The following is a 24,522-nucleotide window of genomic DNA, read 5'->3' on the forward strand; positions in this document are numbered from 1 at the left end:
TTAATAAGAAATTAAGATTTACAGAAACAGATTTAGTCTCTCTAGTTAGCAGATTGTGCAGCCAACCTTTCTATATGTTCTTGATTATGGTGAAACTATTTACCAAAGTGGAGCAGCCTCTACGCTTAAACACTTCGCAGCCGTTTTTCATAGCACCCTTCGTTTTATTACTCATCACTGTATTCTTTACACAAAGGTTGGGTGGACCTCTTTGAAGTCATCACTCTCCACAAACCTCTGATTTACTGATCACTGTTAAGATTTAAAATGTCAAGTTACCAAACCCGTTCAAAGGGCTGGTTAACTCTAGAGACACCTTTGGTGTCGAGATGAGTTAGGCAAATCAGACTTCAATTTCCTGGAATGATCTACAATACAAATATTGCCTCTAGAGCATTTCAGGTTGTTAGGGGACCATTTTACAGAAGAATGTCTTTTTTATGATTGTGTTTTGCTTTTCGTGTATAATATGTATTTTGTGTATATGAATGTGTAGTTTAATGTTTGTGTATTGTGGTGCTATACTGGGCTAATCTGGAAAAGAGACCTTGGTTTCTGCATTGAAAATAAAGGTTCTATAAAAAAATTCCCACCAACAGGGTCAGCTTCTACACAGGAGACCTGACCACAAAGGACTGTTAACCCACAAAAATCCCACAATTACTTCAATAAACAACTCACCATCCCATCTCCCACATACTTTCTAAGCACGGTAGGGAGCTTTATTCAAAGAACACAAACCTTTAAGTGTTACATAACCTCTAGGTTCTCCCATTATGAAAACATTGAAACAAACCTGTACAAAATCATTGGTCATGGAGTGAGGACAATGTCATTGGGCAGAGGTTGTGTTTTTCTGAGTAACAGTCTGTTTCATCTACAATCAAAGAGTGAGGTTTACAGTCCCTCACAAAGAGTAAGAGAGCAGTGGAGAACATCTCCTCCTCCTCCCAGCCTAGAATGGCTGCCATTTCTCTGCCTTTTTTGGTCTGGAGCCACCGGCCATCCAGCAATGATGATAATAGCAGACCATAGTTAAAGAAAACGTCACAAGCAGAGGGCAGTAGGAAGAACGGTAAGGTGTTTATTTAGCCTTGTTACAGCATCCCCCTCAGCTGAGACAAAACACAATTTCTCCCACCATTCTACAAATGTAAAAATTGCAACAAAAAAATTGTCCTCCAGAGAGAAACTGGGTAACAATGGGGGATAAGATACTATTATTTCAATCCTGAATGATGCAAGAACATATCAGTAGCATGATTAGAGCGATTGTACATGAAAGACTAAGAGCGAACCTCTCAGACAGCTCTTCACAGCCCTGTGTAGAGACCCTAAGCAATCAGCAGCCTATTTATAGAATCCCACTTAGCCCGCTCTTCCCTCCCTCTGTTAGAGTGTGTTAGGGATGTGTGGGTTTGTGTGTATACATTCATCAAAGTCTATGAAAGACACTGGAAATAGCCTAAAACAGCAGCTATTTCTCAATCATGTCTCTCTCCAAAAGGATGTCAGCTGTCGACTGAAATGTAGAGTTTTAGCTGAGCAGTGGAGAGGAAGGGAAAGTACAGTAAATCAGTCTGAGCAGGTTTTCCACCCGAGTCAGGTTAGGTCCCAAGTCATCAGCACTGCATTTAGACCTTGTGGAGTTCCCCAGGCATAGTCTCCTAGACAACAGTCTCTGCCCACTCCAACCTCCAGCAGTCAGTCCTCTACACAGAGGGTTTGGTGGCGAAGGTAAGGTAGCCAGTATGCCCTGCCATGTCCCTGGGCGGCGTGGTTGTCTTACAGAGAACAGAAGCATTGCTAGGGACTGGGGTGTCAGTCGGGGTCTCCAAGGGCTGGTCGGACCCAAAGTCCGGCAAGGGGAGTGTGATGGTGCGCACGTCATGCACCCTCAGCAGAACCTCTAGAGTGCTGATCTCCTGGAAACCCTCATCAGCCAGCGCCTCAACAGTCTTCTGCACCTGCTCAATACACGGGGAGAAGGAGCACACACGACCCCCTGCAGAGAGAGAGGTGGGGACAGGAGGAGATGACAGGATAGAGACAGAGAGAGAGGTGGGGACAGAAGGAGATGCGGAGATGACAGGATAGAGAAAGGGGTGGGGACAGGAGGAGATGACAGGATGGAGACAGAGAGAGAGGTGGGGACAGAAGGAGATGGGGAGATGGCAGGATAGAGAAAGGGGTGGGGACAGGAGGAGATGACAGGATAGAGACAGAGAGAGAGGTGGGGACAGAAGGAGATGGGGAGATGACAGGATAGAGAAAGGGGTGGTGACAGGAGGAGATGACAGGATGGAGACAGAGAGGTGGGGACAGAAGGAGATGACAGGATAGACAGAGAGAGGACAAATAAGCAGAGAAAAGGAGAGCCAGTTATTGAGTCAGTTATTCTGTTTCAAATCTCACACTCTTTACTTTTGGCAGTATCTATGTAAACTTCCAGAGTTTGGTTTATTCATCCCTAATGGAGATTTTGGACACTCCTCTAGCCACCTTTAAGAGGCATATTGTGATTCAGAAGACAGGTTAAGACAGACTCGGCTGGTGAATTGGATTCCAATGCTGACATCAAACACGTCAAGAGATTTACAAAGCCAAAGATTTTTAGATATTCACAACAATGAGATATTGGCCTAATCATAAACATCTTATTGTTCTTGTGTGTTATGTTGAACAATGAAGAAGCAAGTCAACCATTTTAAAAGCAAGGAGTAAAATGCTATACACATGACCAGTTTAGTTTAAAGAAGAACACATTGAAATGTTCCACTGGTTGCCCAAGTCATTGTAGTTGCTATGGTGATGACCCTTGTTGACCATTGGTTGATTGAGAGAAGTAGAAGACAACTAGCTAGTCAAAACATCTGAGGCCAGGCAGCCTTGGTCAGAATGCAAGGCTGTCTCAGATGTTTTGACTAGCTAGTTGTCGAATGCCTTGAACAATAGCTCTCACACACTTTCTGGATTTGTGTTGACAACAACCTGGTCACCACTAGCTCCACCTCTTCTGCTTCTCTCAATCAACCACTGGTCAACAAGGGTCATCACCATAGCAACACAAAAATAATTTCAAAGTGCATTAAATAAGAGAAAATAAATATCTATATTTATTTTTTTACATTATATTTTATCTCATAAAAGTCTTCAAGGAAGGGAAGGCCAGCCGATAAAGATGAGTCAAAGGTGCAATATGCAGAAATTGCTCCACCAATTCCTGGTTGCTAAAATCTAACAGTTCACCTAATTTCAGTTTGTGACAAAATAAGCACCCAGAGTGTAGAGAATCATTGTACCATCTAAACCGCGGTGAAATAGATTTTCAATAACAAACATTTTATTTTCAGCTGGTGTACAAAACCGAAAGTAAAAGACGTAAAAACTAAAGTTAGGAACAGGAAACAGAAATGGCGCACAAAAAACAAATGTACTGCTTCTTAGACTTTGCAGCTTTAAGGCCTGCTTTAACAGTCTGAGCAGTCCTGAGACTGTCAGGAATTGTCAAGTGTCCTCATCATAAAACAGGGACGTTGTGTGCGTTCTGTGTGGTCAGGCCTAATAAAGGATAACAGAGGGTTGTTAGGACAGATGGAGTAAAGCGGTTGGACTAGGACAGGTGAGTGGGAGAGAGGGACAGCCCTGCCACTCATTAGTGTAGTTTAACAGGATCACAGCAGATCCACTTAACCCAGGATCACTAGAATCGTCTCCTCCTCCTGCTCTCTAGTCTACTTCCACCACCTCCTCCTCCTCCTCCTGCTCTCTAGTCTACTTCCACCACCTCCTCCTCCTCCTCCTCCTGCTCTCTAGTCTACTTCCACCACCACCTCCTCCTCCTCCTCTCTGGCCAAAACCTGGACGTGCAACACTCAGGCTCCAGGGAGGAGATTGTGTGCGCATGTTTTGCTTCTATGGTGACAAGAAATCAGTCACAGGACCAGTGTTGTAATACACAGATCTGAAAGATGAAGCAGAACGCAATACGGGTGTGTAGAATCACAAACACACAAGACTATGCATGCGTTTCCACTGGGCTAAAGTATCCAGAGAAACAGCCTACACACATCATTAACTAACATCCAAGAATGTGTGCAAACTGCAAAGAATCTTCCTCTCTCTGCTAAACACAAGCTCCATAGAACCACAGCAGGGTATGAGAGCAGCTTACCAAAATATCTTCAAGAACCTTGACAGACTGAGTAAAGAATGTTGTCTAAATCACACACCTATTACAGATGCCAAAATCTCACTGGGAGAATAATTTATTGTTAAATCTACAAAGTGAGGTGGCTTTTTAGCCTAACGAGTCCAGCAAGCAACACATGCAGACATTTACTAGTATGTGCCAAGCACACACACACCAAAGTCGAAATAAAGTAAGATATGCCTTACTAGACAAGCCCTTACAAAAACTAGTGTCCGAATACCCGTACTTGCATTACAAATAGCAGGCATTTTGGATATGCGAAAAAATAAATGTTTATGGTATGTGAAATTCTGAAACTGTGGTATGCTTTAAATGCCAGGATGTCATACTCATTTAGGCTTTTCATCTGTTATAGTAAAATTCGCTGCACACTATTGAGGAAGAGAATTGTCTTTCGAGACCCATGTGTGCCTGACACCAGCTGAGGGATCACACTGTACAAAAAATCAACGAATGGCGGGAATCAACGCAATTGTGCATTAAAACCCAAACCGGCTACGCGCGCCATCGTGCATAAATGTATTTTGTCCTACACCAAACGCGATCACGACACCCAGCTTAAAATATCAAAACAAACTCTGAGCCAATTATATTAATTTGGGGACAGGTCGAAAAGCATTAAACATTTATGGCAATTTAGCTAGGTAGCTTGCACTTGCTAGCTAATTTGTCCAATTTAGCTAGCTTGCTGTTGCTAGTTAATTTGTCCTGGGATATAAACATTAGGTTGTTTAGGTCCTCTACTCCGACAATTAATCCACACATAAAACGGTCAACCGAATCGTTTCTAGTCATCTCTCCTTCCAGGCCTTTTCCATATTTGAACTTATATTGTGATTGGCATCTAAACTTTCATAGTATTACCATGACAACCGGCAACACAGTTAGTCTTTCAATCACCCACGCGGGTATAACCAATGAGGAGATGGCACGTGGGTACCTGCTTCTATAAACCAATGAGGAGATGGGAGAGGCAGGACTTGCAGCGTGATCTGCGTCAGAAATAGAAAGGACTTATATTTTTGCCCTTGGCAACACAGACGCTCATTGACTCGCGCGAGCAGTGTGGGTGCAATAATTGAGTAACAGATTTCAAAATGTATTTTTCGTCGCTCGCTTCGTGTAGTCAGGGTATAAGATGACGTACTCTCAGTAGGATGAGCCTAGTATGCTGATATTCCTTGCTTACTGCATTCGATTTTACTAAACAGTACGTTCTAAATGGTATGTAGTACAATTAGTACAGTACGCAGTTTAAGTAAGTAGTAGGCAAGCCAGATTTCGGACACAGCCAATGTCTAGTGTTGGAAACGTGGGATCTCTCAGATAAGACGTTCCATTGACAAATAGGAGCAGCCCTTCTCTCTGGAAAGCTCAAAACACAGCCCCAATCGGCCCCATGTCTTTGGCAAACAGAGGGGGTGTGTGGGGGGCAGGAGGGTTTGTGCCAGGATCTAGGGTCCTCTGAGCACAGCTTCTCTAAATAAAAGGTGCAGGCCACTGGCCAAATAATTAAAAGAATTACAGAGAGAAAAAAAGACAGCCATTTCCTCTGCTCCATATTCTTCCCCTTACCCTGGTTCTCAGATACTACAGACCAAATCTAAAGCAGGGAAAGGAAAATGTACAGAAATCTCCTTTATTAGTGGTTACACAAGGACTGTACAGGAGCATGTGAAGCTCACATGGGCGGTATAATTGACTGGTCAAATGCTAGATGCCCTTGGCTGAAGCATGGAGAGAGACGGCTCCATAGCGTCCAGTCCTCTAGAGGAGTGTGAGAGAGACTGGGACTCCAGTGTCTCAGCCCTGAAGAGAGGGAACAAAATTGTGCCTTGCCTAAAGGAGACTCACGCTACCTCCCTGCAGCACATAACCCTGTATGGTCATGAGACTGATTCTACATCCAGATATCTGTCTGTTTGCTTGTGGCTCTGTGTGTATGTGTGTGTGTGTGTGTGTGTGTGTAAGGGAGGGTCAGATAGCTAGAGAGAGGAAAACGCAGACGTGAAACCATAGAAGGGAGGACTGAACAGTCTACCACGGGTGAGAACGTAGGAAAGGGTGCTGAGTCTCTCTGCACCGTTACTAGTCCATGTCCCACATTCCATCTGTTTATGCACCTTGGGATTATACAAATATTTTATAAAGCTGTTTATAAACCAGTGATCCCAAGTAAGTAACTGTACTAGCCTAGGGCACTATGTGAATACTTTATAACCTTGTGATGTATTCTACCCATGTCCCACCTTTAGCCTATACAGTCACGCACGCACACATACTGACCACCCCACTAAGCTGCCAACCTGCCCGGGCTTGTCGCCACTGTACATGGGTCCTGATCTCCATGGAGACCACTGCATGCTCTTTAGTCAGGTCACGTTATTCTGCATCCGTGTGTCAAGGAAGTAACAGAGAGGAACAAGCATGAGCTGAGCCAAGGCCACATTTAATGAGAGCTCTGCTGACCCAGATCAATATCCAATATGGCACTGACTGTACTACATTGCACAGCCAGAGAACAAAGGCTGGCTGGGATTCATGAGTGGACAAGCCAAAGTCATGTTCTCTGGACCAAGTTCCTGGCTGCTTCTACACACGCACACCCCTTCTTACCCTGCCTCTTCATGGCGTTCTTGGCATGTTTGACAGCCTCCCAGGGGGAGGGGATGTCCAGGAAGACAGCATCTGCAACCCCCGTCACTCCAAAGCCCTCCTTGCAGACGTCCTGGTTGCGGACGGTGACCAGGTGGCCTACGCGGTGCTCCCTGAACTCCTCAGCCGCCTTCTCAGCACGCTGCTGGTGGAACTCCACAGTGTGTAGGTGACCAGTAGGCGCGATGGTGCGCAGGATGGCGTGGGACAGAGAGCCGCTGCCCGTGCCTACAAACAAAACATACAGGGAATGGGTTATGAGACTAGTAGCAGTGGTGGTGTCATGAATCAGGGTTTCCCAAACTCAGTCCTGCCCCCCCCCCCCCGGTGCACATTTTGGTTTTTGCCCTAGCACTACACAGCTGACTCAAATTACCAACTCATCATCAAGCTTTGATTATTTGAATTCGCTATGTAGTGCTAGGGCAAAAGGTCAGGACTGAGTTTTGGAAATCCTGTTATAGATGACTGGGGGGTTCACAACAACTGAGAAAAATGTAGAAAACAGATCAATACAGAAGTGCTTCTAATTTTCATGTCATTATACTCAATCAACGGGTCTGATGTACAGTAGTACAGTTGTGCAAGTAATCAAACCTTGGAGTGTCATATGACCACAACAATAACTGCAGTTGTGTCTAATCGCATCTGAAGTGATCATGTGACAAGGCAGGGGAACATGGTGATGGGCTACAGTGCCCCTTCCTCCTCCCGCTCCTGACATTGCGTCACTGCTGCTTTTGTTCTCATGGCAACAATGGGGGCAATGTTTACCACACAGCGGCACATTGACTTGCTAACGCCACACCAGTCAACTAACCGGATGACCGACAGAGCCAGGGAAACAGCAGAGGGGTTGAGAGCTGTACTACTACTAGTCTCTCTCCTGGACCTTCAACTGGATGACAAGTGTCTGGTCTAAACAACTGTATATGAAGGGTCTAAAGGAAAGGATACTACTCATTTTAGTATGATGCTGTGTGTGGGTAGTGCTGCATGGTAAACCATTTCCAAGGCTTTGTATACTGAACAAAAATATAAAACAACAATGCAACAATTTCAAAGGATTTTACTGAGTTACAGTTCATATAAGGAAATCAGTCAATTGAAATAAATTCATTAGACCCTAATCTATGGATTTCACATGACTGGGAATAACGATATGCATCTGTTGGTCAGAAACACTTTTTTATTATATTTTTTTAAGTAGGGGTGTGGATCAGAAAACCAGTCAGTGTCTGGTGTGACCACCATTTTCCTCATGCAGCCCAACATCTCCTTTGCTTAGAGTTGATCAGGCTGTTGACTGTGGAATGTTGTCCCACTCCTCTTCAATGTCTGGGGAAGTTGCTGGATATTGGCGGAAACTGGAACACGCTGTCGTACACGATAATCAGAGCGTTCCAAACTTGTTCAATGGGTGACATGCCTGGTGAGCATGTAGGCCATGGAAGAACTGGGATATTTTCAGCTTCCAGGAATTGTGTACATATCTGTGCGTTATCATGCTGAAACATGAGGTGATGGAGGTGGATGAATGACAACCAATGAGCCTCAGGATCTTGTCACGTATCTATGTGCATTCAAATTGCCATCGATAAAATGCAGTTGTCTTTAATGTCCGTAGTTTACAGTGCATTCAGAAAGTATTCAGACCCCTTGAATATTTCCACATTTAGTTGTTACAGCCTTATTCTAAAATGTATTACCTCATTAATGTACACACAATACCCCATAATGACAAAGTGAAAACAGGTTTAGACATTTTTGCAAATTTATAAAAAATATATTTACAGAAGTATTCAGACTCTTTGCTGAGACTCGAAATTGAGCTCAGGTGCATCATGTTTCCATTGATCATCCTTGACATGTTTTTACAACTTGAAGTCCATCGGTGGTAAATTCAATTAGTTGGACATGATTTGGAAAGGCACACACCTGTCTATATAAGGTCCCACAGTTGACAGTGCATGTCAGAGCAAAAACCAAGCCATGAGGTCGAAGGAATTGTCCATAGAGCTTCGAGACAGGATTGTGTCGAGGCACAGATCTGGGGAAGGGTACCAAAAACTGTCTACAGAATTGAAGGTCCCCAAGAACACAGTGGCCTCCATCATTCTTAAATGGAAGAAATTTGGAACCATCAAGACTTTAGAGCTGGCCGCCCGGCCAAACTGAGCATTCTGGGGAGAACGGCCTTGGTCAGGGAGGTGACCAAGAACCCAATGGTCACTGACAGAGCTCCAGAGTTCCTCTGTGGAGATGGCAGAACCTTCCAGAAGGACAACCATCTCTGCAGCACTCCACCAATTAGGCCTTTATGGTAGAGTGGCCAGACGGAAGCCACTCCTCAGTAAAAGGCACATGACAGCCCGCTTGGAGTTTGCCAAAAGGCACCTAAAGGAAACTCAGACCATGAGAAACAAGATTCTATGGTCTGATGAAACCAAGATCGAACTCTTTGGCCTGAAAGCCAAGCGTCACTTCTGGAAAAAACTTGCCACCATCCATGGCAGCATCATGCTGTGGAGATGTTTTCAGCGGCAGGGACTGGGAGACTCGTCAGGATCGAGGGAAAGATGAAATGAGCAAAGTACAGAGAGATCCTTGTGAAAACCTGCTCCAGAGCGCTCAGGACCTCAGACAGGGGCGAAGGTTCACCTTCCAACAGTACAACAACCCTAAGTACACAGCCAAGACAACACAGGAGTGGCTTTGGGACAAGTCTCTGAATGTCCTTGAGTGGCCCAGCCAGAGCCCAGACATTTCTGGAGAGACCTGAAAATAGCTGTGCAGCAACACTCCCCATCCAACCTAACAGAGCTTGAGAGGATCTGCAGAGAAGAATGGGAGAAACTCCCCAAATACTGGTGTGCCAAGCTTGTAGCGTCATACCCAAGAAGACTTGAGGCTGTAATCGCTGCCAAAAGTGCTTTAACAAAGTAACGCAACAAACAAAAAAATCTACAAAAACTATTTTTGCTTTGTCATTATGGGGTATTGTGTGTAGATTGATAAGGGGGTGGGGGGGGGGGGAATTGCATACATTTTAGAATCAGGCTGCAACATAAAATGTGTCAAGGAGTCTGAATACTTTCCAAATGCACTGTATGCCTGCCCATACCATAACCCCACCATGGGGCACCCGGTTCAAAATGTAAAAGGACATTGGAGGCAGCTTATGGTAGAGAAATGAACATTCAATTATGTGGCAACTGCTCCGGTGAACATTCCTTCAAATCAGCATGCTAATTGCATGCTCTCTCAAAACTTGAGACATCTGTAGGCTTGTGTTGTGTGACAAAACTGCACATTTTAGTGGCCTTTTATTGTCCCGAGCACAAGGTTCACCTGTGTAATGATCATGCTGTTTAATCAGCTTCTTGATATGCCACACCTGTCAGGTGGATGGATTATCTTGGCAAAGGAGAAATGCTCACTAACAGGGATGTAAACAAATTTGTACACAAAATTTGAGAGAAATAAGCGTTTCTTCCATATGGAACATTTTTGGGATATTTTATTTCAGCTCATGAAACCAACGCTTTATGTGTTGTGCTTATATTTTTGTTCAGTGTAGTTTACTGCCTGATTTCATTCACAACTCTGCTCAAATCCTATTCAAGTGTGTGTGATGTTGTACTATGACAATTCTTACGCACTAAGGTGCTTCAAATCGCAAATATCTAAAACATCTAGTCACCTTCCATGGTACTACCAAGCAGGAACATTCCTCAAAGTACATGTGAAGGCCTATTTGTTCTGCAAATTGTAGCACGGCATGCACTGAGGACATGCCATTTCCATCTTCCACTGGTTACAAGAGCTTATTCAGAATCTGAGTGGCCTTGTTAATTTAATAAGCCTGCCATGTGAGAGCCAGAGACAAAGAATGAATGAGAGCGAAAGAGGTCAAGACCGAGGGATAGAGCGCCATCTGTGAGTATGGTTTGCTGATGTGTGAAGTTGACTGTCCAGGCACTTGTCATCTCCCGTCTTGACTACTGCAACTCGCTGTTGGCTAGGCTCCCTGCTTGTGCCATCAAACCCCTGCAACTTATCCAGAATGCTGCAGCCAGTCTGGTTTTCAACCTTCTCAAGTTCTCCCATGTCACCCCGCTCCTCTGCACACTCCACTGGCTTCCAGTCAAAGCTCGCATCCACTACAAGACCATGGTGGTGCCTGCGGAGCAGCAAGAGGAACTGCCCCTCATTACCTTCAGGCTATGCTCAAACTCTACACCCCAACCCGAGCACTTCGTTCTGCCACCGCTGGTCTCTTGGCCCTCATACCCCTATGGGAGGGCAGCTCCTGCTCAGCTCAGTCCAAGCTTTTCTCTGTCCTGGCACCACAATGGTGGAACCAGCTTCCCCCTGAAGCTAGGACAGCAGAGTCCCTGCCCCTCTCCTGAAAGCACCTGAAACCCTACCTCTTCAAAGAGTATCTTAAATAATCACCACACCCTTCTAGCTCTGTCTTTGCTGATAGCTACTTTATTGAGAAAAAATTTACTTACTATGCCTGTGATGTGGTGTCCCACCTGGCTATCTTAAGATGAATGCACAAAGTCGCTCTGGATAAAAGCGTCTGCTAAATAACTAAAATGTAAATAAATGTAAGAGACATTGCACATTTCTGCTGCCTGAGGAGGATGAGCGGCAGAACAAGAGCCCAAAGTCTCTTCCCATCTCACAAAACGGCCATTAGCACTGGCACTCAGCCCATGCCCACCACGAGGGTGCCACCTGATTGGATAACAAGGCAGCCACATTTGGCATGTTCTTCAGAGGCTCTGAGCAGTGAGCACCCATTAGCCTTCCCATAAAGCCAGCGTTGATGAAAACAGCCCTGACCTGGGACTCCTATCAAAAGTTCTATTCCTGGCAGCAGGATGGAGCCTGGTCAGCGAAGAAATTAAACAATGACATGTGAAGGAGCAGAACATGAGACCTTCTGCTAGGGCTGGGGCTAGAATGGCGACCTTCAGCGCAATCTAGATGACTCCTCTATGTGACTGTGCATTTCCCCTACAACACATGGTGTGCTCAGAACAGCCAACTGATAATTACTGCCTGTTTACATAGCTCATTCACAAAGTCACTCAGGACACAAAATATAAGTCACCCCTGAGATTGGACAAGTTATCGCTTAGATAGGCTTATTGTCGTCATCCAGTGTTCATGTATTAGCAGGTAATAAAGTAGATTTTACATATAACCAGTTGATAAGCTTCCAGTCTTGTCAGCTATTATAATCAACATTTAGGAATAACATCTGACCAGACATCCAATAAGTATTTATTTTCTAGAGTGAAACATGGTTTCAATGTCAAAAAAATTATGAAATCTAAGAGAGGGCAGGTGATCCTCAGGTTGGTACATTAGGGGTCTTTCATCACTCAATTAGGCTACATTATATTACACAAGTTCAAAACCAACCAACAAAAATTACTCGGCATGCAATGGTGCATTGTAGTAATGCCTTAGCTTTTTGCTCCCTGTGTATGTTTTGGAACCAGACCTTTTTCAAAGCAAAGTAAACACCCACATGAAGAGGCTAATAAATGTGACAATACTGCAGACATGTTGCAGCTCCCCATTATGTCAGGGGCTGACCAAGCAGTTTTGTTCATCGATACGCCATCTGGGAATTCGCACACGTTTACTGGTGTTCCGTCTATAACCCGTGAAGGAAGGAACAGCACAGCAGTTAAACATGATGAAGCACTGCAGCAAAAGCAGCCATCTGCCCCCAGACCCTCCAAGCCAGACACGTACACAGCCCAGGCTGCGTCAACATCCATTAACCACCCACACACAATCACTTTACTTCTGCATTGAATTCAACCAGTTCACACTCCTTACTGGGGAGATTTCTAGATGGTACTACTGTGATGTTCCATCTCAAGTCTAGTTCAGATCAGGTTATTGTCATAAATAACTGACCGCTTAACTGAATAGGTTAATAATGGGATGTAAAACCACAACATTAATTTATCTCTGCTTTAAAAGAGCATAATTTCAACAGGCCTCAATGTAAATGTGATGCTGTGACCCAATGAAAACAGACAATGTCTTTTTTCAACTCTTGATAATCATGACAACTTGGCGTGCATCACCAAAAGCCAAGTGTGATGTTGTCCCAACCACTTCCCTCGGCTCTTGAGCGGGAGCTTTCGCTTACCGACCTCTGTTCGAAGAATAATTAGCGTCACATTTATCCTTTTGTTTTTGAGTGGCTTACCACTAGTCCAGTGGTTCTTAACCTTGTTGGAGGTACTGAACCCCACCAGTTTCATATGCACATTCACCAAACCCTTCTTAATTGGAAAAATAAAATACGATTTTTTCAAATTCAAAACATAGGTATATATTTTACTGGTGCACAAAATGAACCGTGCATCAACATCAACACCGTGTGTTCAAAGAACAAAATCATCAAAACATGATTTTCACACAAAAACAAAAACATAATAATTAATATTTACTGCAAATCAGTGTGACTTCTGCTGTTGCCTTTCAGAGACCAGTTCAGAAATGCTTCACCTTGGCAAGTGCCACTCTCATGTCATTTTCGCAACAAAGTCTGTTCCTTTTCTTCGTTTTTATGTCCAGCATCCTCGAAAAGGATTGCTCGCAAAGATATGTTGTAACAAACGGTATGAAAATCTCCAGAGCTTTCTTAGCAATAACAGGGTACGTTACCATTTGTTGACACCAAAACGTTGAAAGCATTGTTGTTTTGAAGAGTTGCTGTTGAACCTGGCTCTGCTGAATTTCAATGATTTCATCGAGGTATTCATCATTGACATCTGTTGTCTCAACACTAAACGTGAACGGCTGTCTCACCCATGCTGGATATGACTCTCTTGTAGGCAAGTATCCGTCGAGAGACTTTGCAAGCTCATCTAAGTGCGTGGCAATTGCTTGCTTCAGTTCCGCGGGTACAGAAATGTCTCAGATTCCAGATACATCTTCGATCTTACTTACACAGTCGTCCAGCAGGGGAAAGTTTGCGAAGTTATCGTTCTCTGTTCGTCGTTTCCATAACAGTAGCTTTTTTTGAAAAGCCTTCAGGTTTTCCTCCGCTTCGATGATGTTGACTCCACCGCCCTGCATCTTTTGATTGAGATGATTGAGAGCTGCGAAGATATCAGCCATGTACGCTAAAATGAGAATGAACTCAGAATTTTTTAAGCAATCTGCATGACAATGTTGGTGCTCTTGCAAAAACAGGGCTAATTCCAAACGCACGGCAAAAACACGATTCAGCACCTGTCCCCGGGATAACCACCGAACGTTAGAATGGTACAGAAGTACCTCGAATTCAGAGCCCATTTCTTTACACAGCTCACTGAAGATGCGGTGCCTCAGAGCACTAGTTCGCACATAGTTCACGCATTCCACTACAATTTGTAATACTTCTGCCAGTTTTGAAGGCAAGGTTTTTGTTGCCAACGCATGCCTGTGCATAATACAATGCGTAACAATGATGTGTGGTGCATCGGCTTTCACTAGCGCACCAAAACCAGACTTTCTTCCCAGCATGACTGGAGCTCCGTCCGAACAAACTGCAGAAACCATATCCCACGAAAGATTGTTATCTTTGAAGAAGTCATCCACAAGTTTCTTCATATCGGCTGCCTTAGTTGTTGTTTTACGAGGCTTACAAAATAAAAAATCTTCCTTTATCACGTCGTCTTTCACATAGCGCACGAATACAGCAAGCTGGCTTAGATTGGAAACGTCTGTGGTCTCGTCGAGTTGAAGGCTGAATTTTGCCGGGCTTGAAATCAGATCTGCAACTACTTGAGCCAAGATGTCTTTGCTCATGTCCTCTATTCTGTCGCTGATGGTGTCATTTGAAAGAGGAATTTGGGATAACTTAACTTCAGCCTCTTTTCCCAGCATGATATTCGCCATCTTCAACACAGCTGGTTTTATGAGTGTTTCACCAATGGTGTGTGGTTTGCCCTGCTTTGCGATCAGGTAAGCAACTTCGTACGATGCTGTGAGGATCGGTTTGTTGATGGGTACAAAGCCGAGAACAGGCAGAGTAGCCTTTTCATCGAATTTGGCTCTCTTCACCTTGAATTCAGCGAGCGTTGTGTTCTTGTATTTTCCATCTCCATGCAGCTTAAGGAAGTGTTCTCTTAGTTTTGCCGGTGCTAGACTAGAATTGCTCAACTTGGCATTGCAAATCATGCAGTTAGGACGCTGACTCCCATCACGTTCCGTTATACATGTGAATCCATATTGTACATATTCGTCCGACCACTTTCTTTTTTTGCTCGACATAGTAAGTATGAAGGGATTAAAATATTAAGAAAGAAATCACAAGACGTACCATCACAAGTCGACTACTGAGCGCACCAAATTCCCTGCAGCACAGATAGGCCAAGCGATGTAGCGTGATCACCTGCAGCCAATGATGGCCAAGCGGGGCGTGTCATCACGAATCATATGAGTCGGATGTGTGTCTTGACCTCCGCCGAACCCCTGAGACTGACTCACCGAACCCCTGGGGTTCGATCGAACCCAGGTTAAGAACCACTGCACTAGTCTATGACAAATACTTCCTCCAGATATTTTCTCATTATCTGTGTCCCTCTCTTATAGGGAACATGAAACATGTAATATTTCTACTTTATGAGTATGCTAAGCAATTATTCAGTGCAATGGGTGAAGTTATGGAAATATTAAAATGACTCATGTCCTCAGATAAAGTAGCTACATAAAGTTGGAAAACAGCTGGTTTTGTCCCTCTCACCTGATTCACAGACAACAGAGCCAGGCTTGAGCTCCAGCATCATGGTGATGTTGGCAATGTCTGTTGTGTAGAGGATCTGGGTGCGGTGGGGCAGGTTGAGGGTCCACAACTCAGGAGTGGGGTGCAGCACATAGACCCAGCCACCTTTGCTGCAGGTGACCTTGGTGCCAAAGCGCTGGCCTATCAGGTCTTTGGAGTGGCGGATGACTCCGTAGCGTGTTTGTGTTTGGGCACCCTGCTGCACCTTGACCGGCATCATTGAGTCATGACCCAGGAAGATAATTGCAATGTCGCCCTCCTGGATAAACTCTGAATACTCTACAAAACTCATGGCCGGCCTTGTTTGACTCCTATCACGGGGGTCTACAAGAGGGAACCAAAGTGAAGAGTTTCAGGTGTTTTCACTGTAAAGAAATGAAGTCAAAAGGAGTGGAAACTAGTAAACATTTCCCCCATGACAACCAGAACATCCTTTTCACAAATTAATATAAATACAAGTTTGATCAATGTATTGGGCGACATTAGCTGATAGTTTAGGTGAAATCATTCCTGCCTCTTCTATGCGAGTTGAAAATGTACTTTTAAATGGACAAATGTGGTCTGTCAAATATGATCAAAATCCCTCCAAAATGGGTTTGTTACTTTCATACTCATTCAAATGCTCATTTTTACTTTTAGATGTGTGTGTATTGTTAGATACAACTGCACTGTTGGAGCTAGGAACACAAGCATTTCGCTACACCAACAATGACATCTGCTAAATATTTTGTTATGTGACTACTGCGATTTGATGTGCGTTAATTATTTGTTTTGAAAACAAGTATGATTTAATAATTCTAAACTGTTTGTCGAATAAGAACAGTGGAGAGACACTTCAGTGTGACTGGCGGACAATAATATGGAGAAACTAAGTGAAAAGTCGTTTGTGAATTTTTAAATACATAACGTTAGTTATGATACTTTTGTAGCTAACGTTAGCGCGCTAGTAAGTTAACATATCAATCTGGTAGCTACTGTAGCTAGCTAACGTTAGATACATTACATTTTAAACCGTTAGCTAGCAAACTAACGTTAGTCAATTTAGCTAACGTTTACCAACTAAGTTAACGATAGTTTAACTCGCCAACAACAAATATACATAGCTAATCTTGATTTTGCAAGTCCGCTATTCGGCAACTTCACTGTGGAAAACGTATCTCAATGGTTAACTAGCTCGCTACGTTAGCTAGCTAACTTACCTATGGAAAAGCGGTTGGACGCTAAATCTGACCCCATTCGTTAGTCAATGAACAGTCACGGCGAAAAACACTTGCGAGCAAACTTTGACATACCTTATCAAATGTAGTTAGGTACTTGCAGCTATAAAAGCAAAATTGAATTAGATGTGCGAAGTGACTTCTAGCTATGTTGAGAGGTTGATGATCAGTTAGGACTTGTTACTTGCTGTTCAAATGCTGCAGAGCTCACGTGTGGATTTGTCATCAGACTGACCAGACGAGGCTCCTGTTCACAAACATTTACACTATTCGCTTTCACAGTAATCATGAATCCTGCAATGAATGAGGCTGTTTAGATGATATATAAATCTATGAAAACGCGCAAATGCGGCGCTTAAAATTATTTTCAAACTGAGATGCGCAGGCTCCAGTTGATGACGTATGGCATTTCTTAAAAAAGCAGAACATAATCTGCATTATTGCTTAATTATCTGCGACTGCATATTATACTTTTAATGTATTTTTATTATTGGATTTTTTTTCTGTGTATGTTTGGTTGTTATGTTTTTGTCTCTTTGGGTTGGGGGGGGGGGGGGTATATGTGTATATCCTATTTGGAACTAATACATATATGTGTAAAAAAAAAAAAGTCAGAACAATCAATTAACTGTAAATCATAATTTTTTACATGATGGTCCTACATTTGTTTATGAATCCCTAGGAATTTCAAACAGTTTTAGCAAAGAACAGTTATTTAGGCCCAGAGTCTGTGTATATACGCGCTCCAGCAGGTATATCTCACTGGTCACTCCCAAAGCCAATTCCTCCTTTGGTCGCCTTTCCTTCCAGTTCTCTGCTGCCAATGACTGGAACGAACTGCAAAGATCACTGAAGCTGGAGACTCATATCTCCCTCACTAGCTTTAAGCACCAGCTGTCAGAGCAGCTCACAGATCACTGCACCTGTACATAGCCCATCTGTAAACAGCCCATCTATCTACCTCATCCCCATACTGTATTTATTTATTTATCTTGCTCCTTTGCACCCAAGTATCTCTACTTGCACATTTATCTTCTGCACATCTACCATTCCAGTGTTTAATTGCTATATTGTAATTACTTCGCCACCATGGCCTATTTATTGCCTTAACTCCCTTATCTTACCTCATTTGCACTCACTGTATTTAGACTTTTTGTTTTCTTTTTTCTATTGTATTATTGACTGTATGTTTTGTTTATTCCATGTGTAACTCTGTGTTGTTGTATGTGTCGAATTTCTATGCTTTATCTTGGCCAGGTCGCAGTTGCAAATGAGAACTTGTTCTCAACTAGCCTACCTGGTTAAATAAAGATGAAATACAAATAAAAATAAAATAAAAAATATATGGCTCTAGTTAGGCCAAAGAAGTTCATATAATTTAACAATGTGTAAAAAATCCCACATTTAAATTCAACTGTTGTTATATGATATCCGTAGCCAGGCTATACAATAAGAGAAAATGTGTAATTACCAAAGATTTATATATACACTAGATTACTAATTAAGGGGCGCTATGTTGAAGCCACCGCACCACCATTTCAGCACTCCTCCCTACACCGTTGTAAAACATATTTGTTTTTGCCACATGTATTCTATTACAGACACCTTAATGCATACTTAAAAATGATATTATGTGAGCTAAACATAAAAATAACAAATACTTTCCTTAAAGTATTTATTTTTTAGATTACTAATGTTACTGTCCCCACTATAAAAAAATACATTCTTAAATACGTGAAATTTTGTACTTGAAACATTTAATTGAAATACTGTAGAATTCCATTCATTCCTATGGAGGCCTGTGCCTAGTGAGAAGTGCCAATATGGCCGACCGCTGGCTTCAAAACCTCTCACAGGCCAATACATAGCATCAGCAGCAATCCAGGGTAGATATAGGCTACATCATTGGTAAAGAAAGACCAAAGGAACATATGAAAACTGCAATCTCGTATAGCCTAATAATCGACAAATAGATGGACTACAAATACTGACCAATGGGAGCCGAGTTCGCCTACTATAAAGAACCATCTCCAAGAACATTTTCCACCGGAGAGCCAAATAACGTAAGTGATTGCTCGCCACGGTCGGAAAAATAGGTCTCGTTGTGTCTTCCCACCTAGTAGTGACCAGCCTCGGCAGCAGGTAGGACCACTATTTCTACTCGTTCAGGATGACATTCATTGATGGCATAAGTCGTTTTAACCCCAAATCAGCTCATTGTGACTAAGCAAGTACTTGGTTTTTAACAGAGGCGAAATTTTATTGGCTATTTGTGTCCATCCATATATATTTTTCATTTTCCGTGAACATTTCGATAACAAAAGACAATGAAAACAATTGTATAACGCCTGTAGCCGTGTTCGAGCGCGAGACCCTGTTATTTTGAATATCTTGCTTTGGTCTGTTACAATCTGGCATAGCCTACCCTAAATTTTCTTTTTTCAAGGGCTGAGTGATTTGGATATGATTTCCAACATGATCACACGCATTTACCACTCCAGTCTAGAGCACTATAAAATAGTTATTCGGATTGGAATGACGCTACTGCGCAATCTTTGGCATTTGACTGGAGTTCCATCACTCCACCTCTCTTTATCAAATGCCTGTCGACATCTGCCTATACTCGTCTGATTGTCGTTAAGTGCGGTGACTGCGATCCGACATCATTGGTGCCGCCGCTACTTTGCAGTGCGCATATTCAGCCTTGAACTCGCACGCACCTGATTAAAAACCAAGTATTTGACTGAGATCTGTCGTAGGCCTATTTGTAGTATTTTCAAGATCACATTCACCAGTTTTTACCCCACTCCATGTTGCGTCCAGGGATCAGCCATGCCGTTCGGAAACACCCACAACGCGCTGAAGATGAAGTACACTTCTAGTGAGGAGTACCCAGATCTCAGCCAGCACAATAATCATATGGCCAAGATCTTGACTCCTGCCATCTACGAGCGTCTAAGGAGCAAACAAACGCCCAGTGGTTTTACATTGGATGATGTCATTCAAACCGGGATTGATAACCCAGGTAAAGACCCAAGCAGCTTTCAACCATTAAGCCATCTGTTCTGCCTCTTAAATGTGCGTTTAGTGAGGGCATGCCATTTTGTTCTGCACGGTAACCTTGCCTATGGGTAATATAACCCTATGAAAGTATGTCTTCAAGTGGAATGTTGCAGGTATTCAATTGGCCTGCATCAGTACCAAACTCTCAAAGCACAATGGGGCATTGATTTGTTTCGGATAACCTTTTTATTTATGTTGTTATCCAGCAGGGGTCAAGCATCACTTAGGAATAATGCTTATTGGTCAAGCATACCATAATAATAACTTAGCAATATGGAACTCATCATAGGTTGTCACTGCAATTAGTGATGATCTGGTGACTCCATATGAACTGAAATAGTATAACCTAACCCTTTTTGAGGGGAAATGAGTAGTGTCCATGCACCATGCCCTTACCCTGTAGAATGTGTTTTGTTATTGTTCAGAAATGATAAGATGGCCAAACTGACCAAGAGGCTGTCTGTCACCTGTCCCTGACCTAGGCCAGCACAACAACCACATGGCCAAGGTCTTAACCCAGAACATGTTCACCAAACTCAGAGACCGTGCCACCGCCAACGGCTTAACCATAGATGGTGTCATTCAGACGGGGGTTGATAATCCTGGTAAAACTAACCCATCCGGAGTCTATCGACTCCGCCTGTATATAGCTTAATGAAATGCTAAGTATTGAGTGAGGTTGTCACTGTTTAATCTGTCATGCTCTACAATTTGTTTCCTAATTGAATCCATCCCTGATTGATTTTTCACCCCCCATTCCAGGCCATCCATTCATCATGACTGTGGGATGTGTGGCTGGAGATGAGGAGACATACGAGGTCTTCAAGGAGCTGCTGGACCCCATCATTGAGGACAGACATGGAGGATACAAGCCTACAGACAAGCACAAGACCGACCTCAACCCAAACAACCTGAAGGTACTGCCCTTTAAATGGGTCCCTGGTTGACAGTGGTCTGAGACTCATATTCAACAGTGTACACTGCAGGAAGTTGACCAGTATTGATAAGTCACGGAGAATTCAGAACTCAACTTTGGTGTCTGTTTTCACAGGGTGGAGATGACCTGGACCCCAACTACGTCCTTAGCTCCCGTGTCCGAACAGGAAGGAGCATCCGGGGGTTCTGTCTGCCCCCACACTGCAGCCGTGGAGAGCGAAGGGCCGTTGAGAAAATGTCTGTTGAAGGTACTCACCTAAACCCACCCAAAGTGGGCTGGGGCTCTGAGTGGATGCCATTCTCAGAATGATGCCTGGTCCCTGATGCAACATTACTGCGTAAAGAGTCCCCTCTAGTGGTGAACTATGTGAATGTATTTCTACATCTGTTACTGACCGGAAAGGATCGCTTTAGACCAGGGGTGTCCGTCATTTTGCCCGGGAACTGCATTTGGTTATATTTCCCAGCTGTCAACATTTGGGAAAATTGGTCCTCTATCGTTTTTGGAATTTGATGCTCCCTGAATGTCTAGCTTTAATTTAGGTGAATATTAGCGAGCTAGACAGTCAAGAAACTATGAATGTAGGTCCATTATCATTTCTACACTGTTTCGAATTTGGTTAGTTTTCCCCACCCGTGGGCCGGATTGGACCCCATCGCTGGGGTCCAATGGTTGTAATGTGATCAACAGATTAGTGAAAGCCACGTAATGGAGTCTCATCCAGTAACCTCAGACAATGTATCTGACACATCTGTTCCTCTGCAGCTCTGGACTCCCTGTCCGGTGACCTGAAGGGGAAGTACTACGCCCTGAAAAACATGACAGATGCTGAGCAGCAGCAGCTGATTGATGACCACTTCCTGTTTGACAAGCCTGTGTCTCCTCTGCTGCTGGCCTCTGGCATGGCCCGGGACTGGCCCGATGGCAGGGGGATCTGGTAAGACAGGGATTTCCCATTCCCATACTTGATGTCCTCAAAGGCATTACAATTTGGTTTTGTTCTTACTCACTGAAGTCATTCTTACTTTCTACCCTCCAACTTATTCAAGTAAATGACTGCCAAGAGGGATAGGAAATGTAGTTACCCTCAAACTAGGTGTTCCTAAATCTCTGGTAAGTCGAAGGGAGAAAGTTCAAAATAGTTTATATGCTGGTGGTGGCTTCATAAGCCACTGTCCATGACTTTGTCAGAGGACCATAGAACATTTATTTATTCTAATCTTCAAGGCACAATGATACCAAGACCTTCCTGGTTTGGGTCAACGAGGAGGACCACCTGCGTGTCATCTCCATGCAGAAGGGTGGCAACATGAAGGAGGTGTTCAACCGTTTCTGTACTGGCCTCACAAAGGTGAGGGAATATCTGAGGAATACATTCATAAGGCTTTGAGAATGAAATATGAATCATAATTTGCCATATTCATGTGTGAAAACATGCTGGCAATGATCAATCGATGTTTGTAATCCTTTTCTTAATTTGACCCCCAAATCTCTTTTCCTCAGATTGAAACCCTGTTCAAAGATAAGGGCACTTCATTCATGTGGAACGGGCACTTAGGCTACGTGCTCACCTGCCCATCCAACCTGGGAACAGGGCTGCGTGCTGGAGTCCACGTCAAGATCCCCAACATGAGCAAGCATGCCAAATTCGAGGAGGTACTCAAGAGGCTAAGGCTTCAGAAACGTGGAACAGGTACAGAAAATGTTCCATTACTGAACCAGATACCTAATTGTGTTTGTTTGCTGTTCTGTTGCTCAGGGTAACTTACATTAAGGCTGTAAAACGACGAGTTCTAGCATTAAAGCTGGAATTCCTCTAAAAGGACTATTGTAGCTATGTTAAAGGAGGAACTATTCACCCATTTTGAATTGTATGTCCTCATATGATGCAAAACTCAACATACCGGCTGTATTTCTGCCTGCTTGCACAGTGATGGCTCCGATACACATGGAAACATGAAATGACCCCAGGAATCGATAGAGCATTGCTCAGATGCACCAAAACGATACAATGTTCAAAATGGGTGAATCTTTCTTCAGTCCCTCTTCTGATATCTATTTCAGGTGGAGTAGACACCGCAGCCGTGGGTGGAACCTTCGACATCTCCAATGCCGATCGCCTGGGCTTCTCCGAGGTGGAGCTGGTGCAGATGGTTGTGGATGGAGTCAAGCTGCTGGTTGAGATGGAGAAGAAGCTGGAGAAAGGCCAGTCTATCGACGGCATCATGCCCACCCAGAAGTGAAAACTCTTGTGATTGCTTCCCTTTGCCATCTGAATGAATGTGTGACACTATCCTGGAATGCACTTCTGAATGAATGTGTGACACTATCCTGGAATGCACTTACTCTCACAAGGTCCTCTTTCATTGTGATAGTGGATCTGAAAATAAAAAAACTGTTTCAATCCACGTTTCTTTCTTTCCCATCTTTGAAGTTGCACATCCTCAGATTTAGAACTTAAATATGCCAAGTTTACAGAATTTTATTGAGACATTGGTGATCTTACCATGTGAGCATTTACATGAACTCCATCTCTTATACATTCTTTGAAATTAAAGAAATGGTGTATAACAATGTGTGGCTGTCTTGAAAGTCAGATTCATTATTTACTCAAAAGGTTAACTTTCATGAGATGACAAATGCTATTGGTCAATTTTCTCAGTATGACAAACCATATACAACCAGATTATATACTGTAGTTATTAGTAATTCAGTGATTATTGCCAAACTCATTCAATACATACTCAGTATTTTGTAAAAAAAAAGATTGTACAGCTTATACTTTCACCCTTTTTGTTCATAGCTCTAACTCATTGGTGACTTTGGAAGCAATGTTTTTAAAAGCGATGGATGAGCCTGATATCCTCTTGAATCTCACGCCATTGAGGGAGAGGCGGGGCAGCTTGCACACCTCCATCACCCATTGGACAAGGTTCTCAGCATCGCCATGGACACAGAGCAGCAGGAAACACTCTTGCTGTTCGTAGTCACAATTGTTGGCCTCGAGCACCTTGCGTATCTCCCGCATGATGTCACAAGGCTCCATGGAACTGGTGTTCCTCATAGTCCAAGTGAATCTGAGGGAGCGGGGTTTACCGTCTTTACTTTCCCCTTTCTGATCCCCAGGTACATGGCGACTGGTAGGAAGGAGATAGAAAAAGTTGAATTCACTAAAGCTGTGCATTTTCCTATCTGTATAACAGTATTTCCTTCAATATGTTTTAAAAGGGTCTTCCATGAATAGACAAAATAATGCAAGGTGTTGATCAAAGGGTCAATTAGCAGAGCATGCAATAAACAGATGGTCATGAAGCACCATACTCAATGAGGAAAAGGTGAGGCATGGGTAAACCCTGTGAACTATTGGTTGACTGACAAAATGAACGGAGAACAGAGCTGGGCCTGGGAGTGAAGTGATATCAAGCCTATAGTCACAGGAATATCAGGCTGAGAAAGCAACCTACACCTCACCTTGAGCTCTCAAATCTCCCGTTTCTTTCAAACTCGGTTGAGACTCTGTGACAGTTGAGGGAGTAGAGCAAGATTAGAAGTGAAAAAACACTAAATGTGGACTTCCAAAAGAGAGTATTTTGTAATTTTAAGAACAGATAACACTGATATATATATT

General features: G+C 43.3%; 3 protein-coding genes across 21 annotated transcripts in view; 1 reads left to right on the forward strand and 2 right to left on the reverse strand.

Annotated features, from left to right (window-relative positions):
- Nucleotides 1-1,064: 1,064 nt before the first annotated feature.
- Nucleotides 1,065-17,277, reverse strand: LOC139563522 (tRNA (adenine(58)-N(1))-methyltransferase catalytic subunit TRMT61A-like). 4 transcript variants are annotated; one of them, XM_071382239.1, is made up of 4 exons: nucleotides 16,970-17,277; nucleotides 15,639-16,001; nucleotides 6,830-7,096; nucleotides 1,065-2,005 (listed from the first exon to the last, which is right to left on the reverse strand). In XM_071382239.1, exons 2-4 carry the CDS (start codon nucleotides 15,967-15,969, stop codon nucleotides 1,713-1,715), a joined length of 891 nt encoding a protein of 296 aa, XP_071238340.1. In that variant the 5' UTR covers nucleotides 15,970-16,001; nucleotides 16,970-17,277; the 3' UTR covers nucleotides 1,065-1,712. The 4 variants fall into 4 exon arrangements, with proteins under 4 accessions (XP_071238340.1, XP_071238341.1, XP_071238339.1 ...); XM_071382240.1 differs by having other exon boundaries at nucleotides 15,639-16,042; nucleotides 16,970-17,195; XM_071382238.1 differs by having other exon boundaries at nucleotides 16,877-17,094.
- Nucleotides 17,278-18,905: 1,628 nt separating this feature from the next.
- Nucleotides 18,906-23,302, forward strand: LOC139563729 (creatine kinase, testis isozyme-like). Its single transcript, XM_071382612.1, has 8 exons — nucleotides 18,906-19,036; nucleotides 19,718-19,919; nucleotides 20,720-20,874; nucleotides 21,009-21,141; nucleotides 21,660-21,831; nucleotides 22,122-22,245; nucleotides 22,398-22,587; nucleotides 22,959-23,302. Exons 2-8 carry the CDS (start codon nucleotides 19,727-19,729, stop codon nucleotides 23,135-23,137), a joined length of 1,146 nt encoding a protein of 381 aa, XP_071238713.1. The 5' UTR covers nucleotides 18,906-19,036; nucleotides 19,718-19,726; the 3' UTR covers nucleotides 23,138-23,302.
- A 58-nt stretch (nucleotides 23,303-23,360) lies between these two features.
- LOC139563725 (MAP/microtubule affinity-regulating kinase 3-like) overlaps nucleotides 23,361-24,522 on the reverse strand; it is a 34,912-nt gene continuing 33,750 nt past the window's right edge. For 12 of the 16 annotated variants that reach the window (XM_071382599.1, XM_071382598.1, XM_071382605.1 and 9 more), the window contains 2 exons: nucleotides 24,366-24,410; nucleotides 23,361-24,031 (listed from right to left, as the gene is read on the reverse strand). In XM_071382599.1, the coding sequence (XP_071238700.1) occupies nucleotides 23,692-24,031; nucleotides 24,366-24,410 (385 nt within the window). In that variant the 3' untranslated portion in view covers nucleotides 23,361-23,691. The remainder of the gene's footprint in view (nucleotides 24,032-24,365; nucleotides 24,411-24,522) is intronic. The other 4 variants (XM_071382601.1, XM_071382597.1, XM_071382596.1 and 1 more) reach the window with 2 other exon arrangements.

The sequence above is a fragment of the Salvelinus alpinus genome, chromosome 34 (genome assembly GCF_045679555.1).
Source record: "Salvelinus alpinus chromosome 34, SLU_Salpinus.1, whole genome shotgun sequence".
In the NCBI taxonomy this organism is placed as follows: Eukaryota; Metazoa; Chordata; class Actinopteri; order Salmoniformes; family Salmonidae; genus Salvelinus; species Salvelinus alpinus.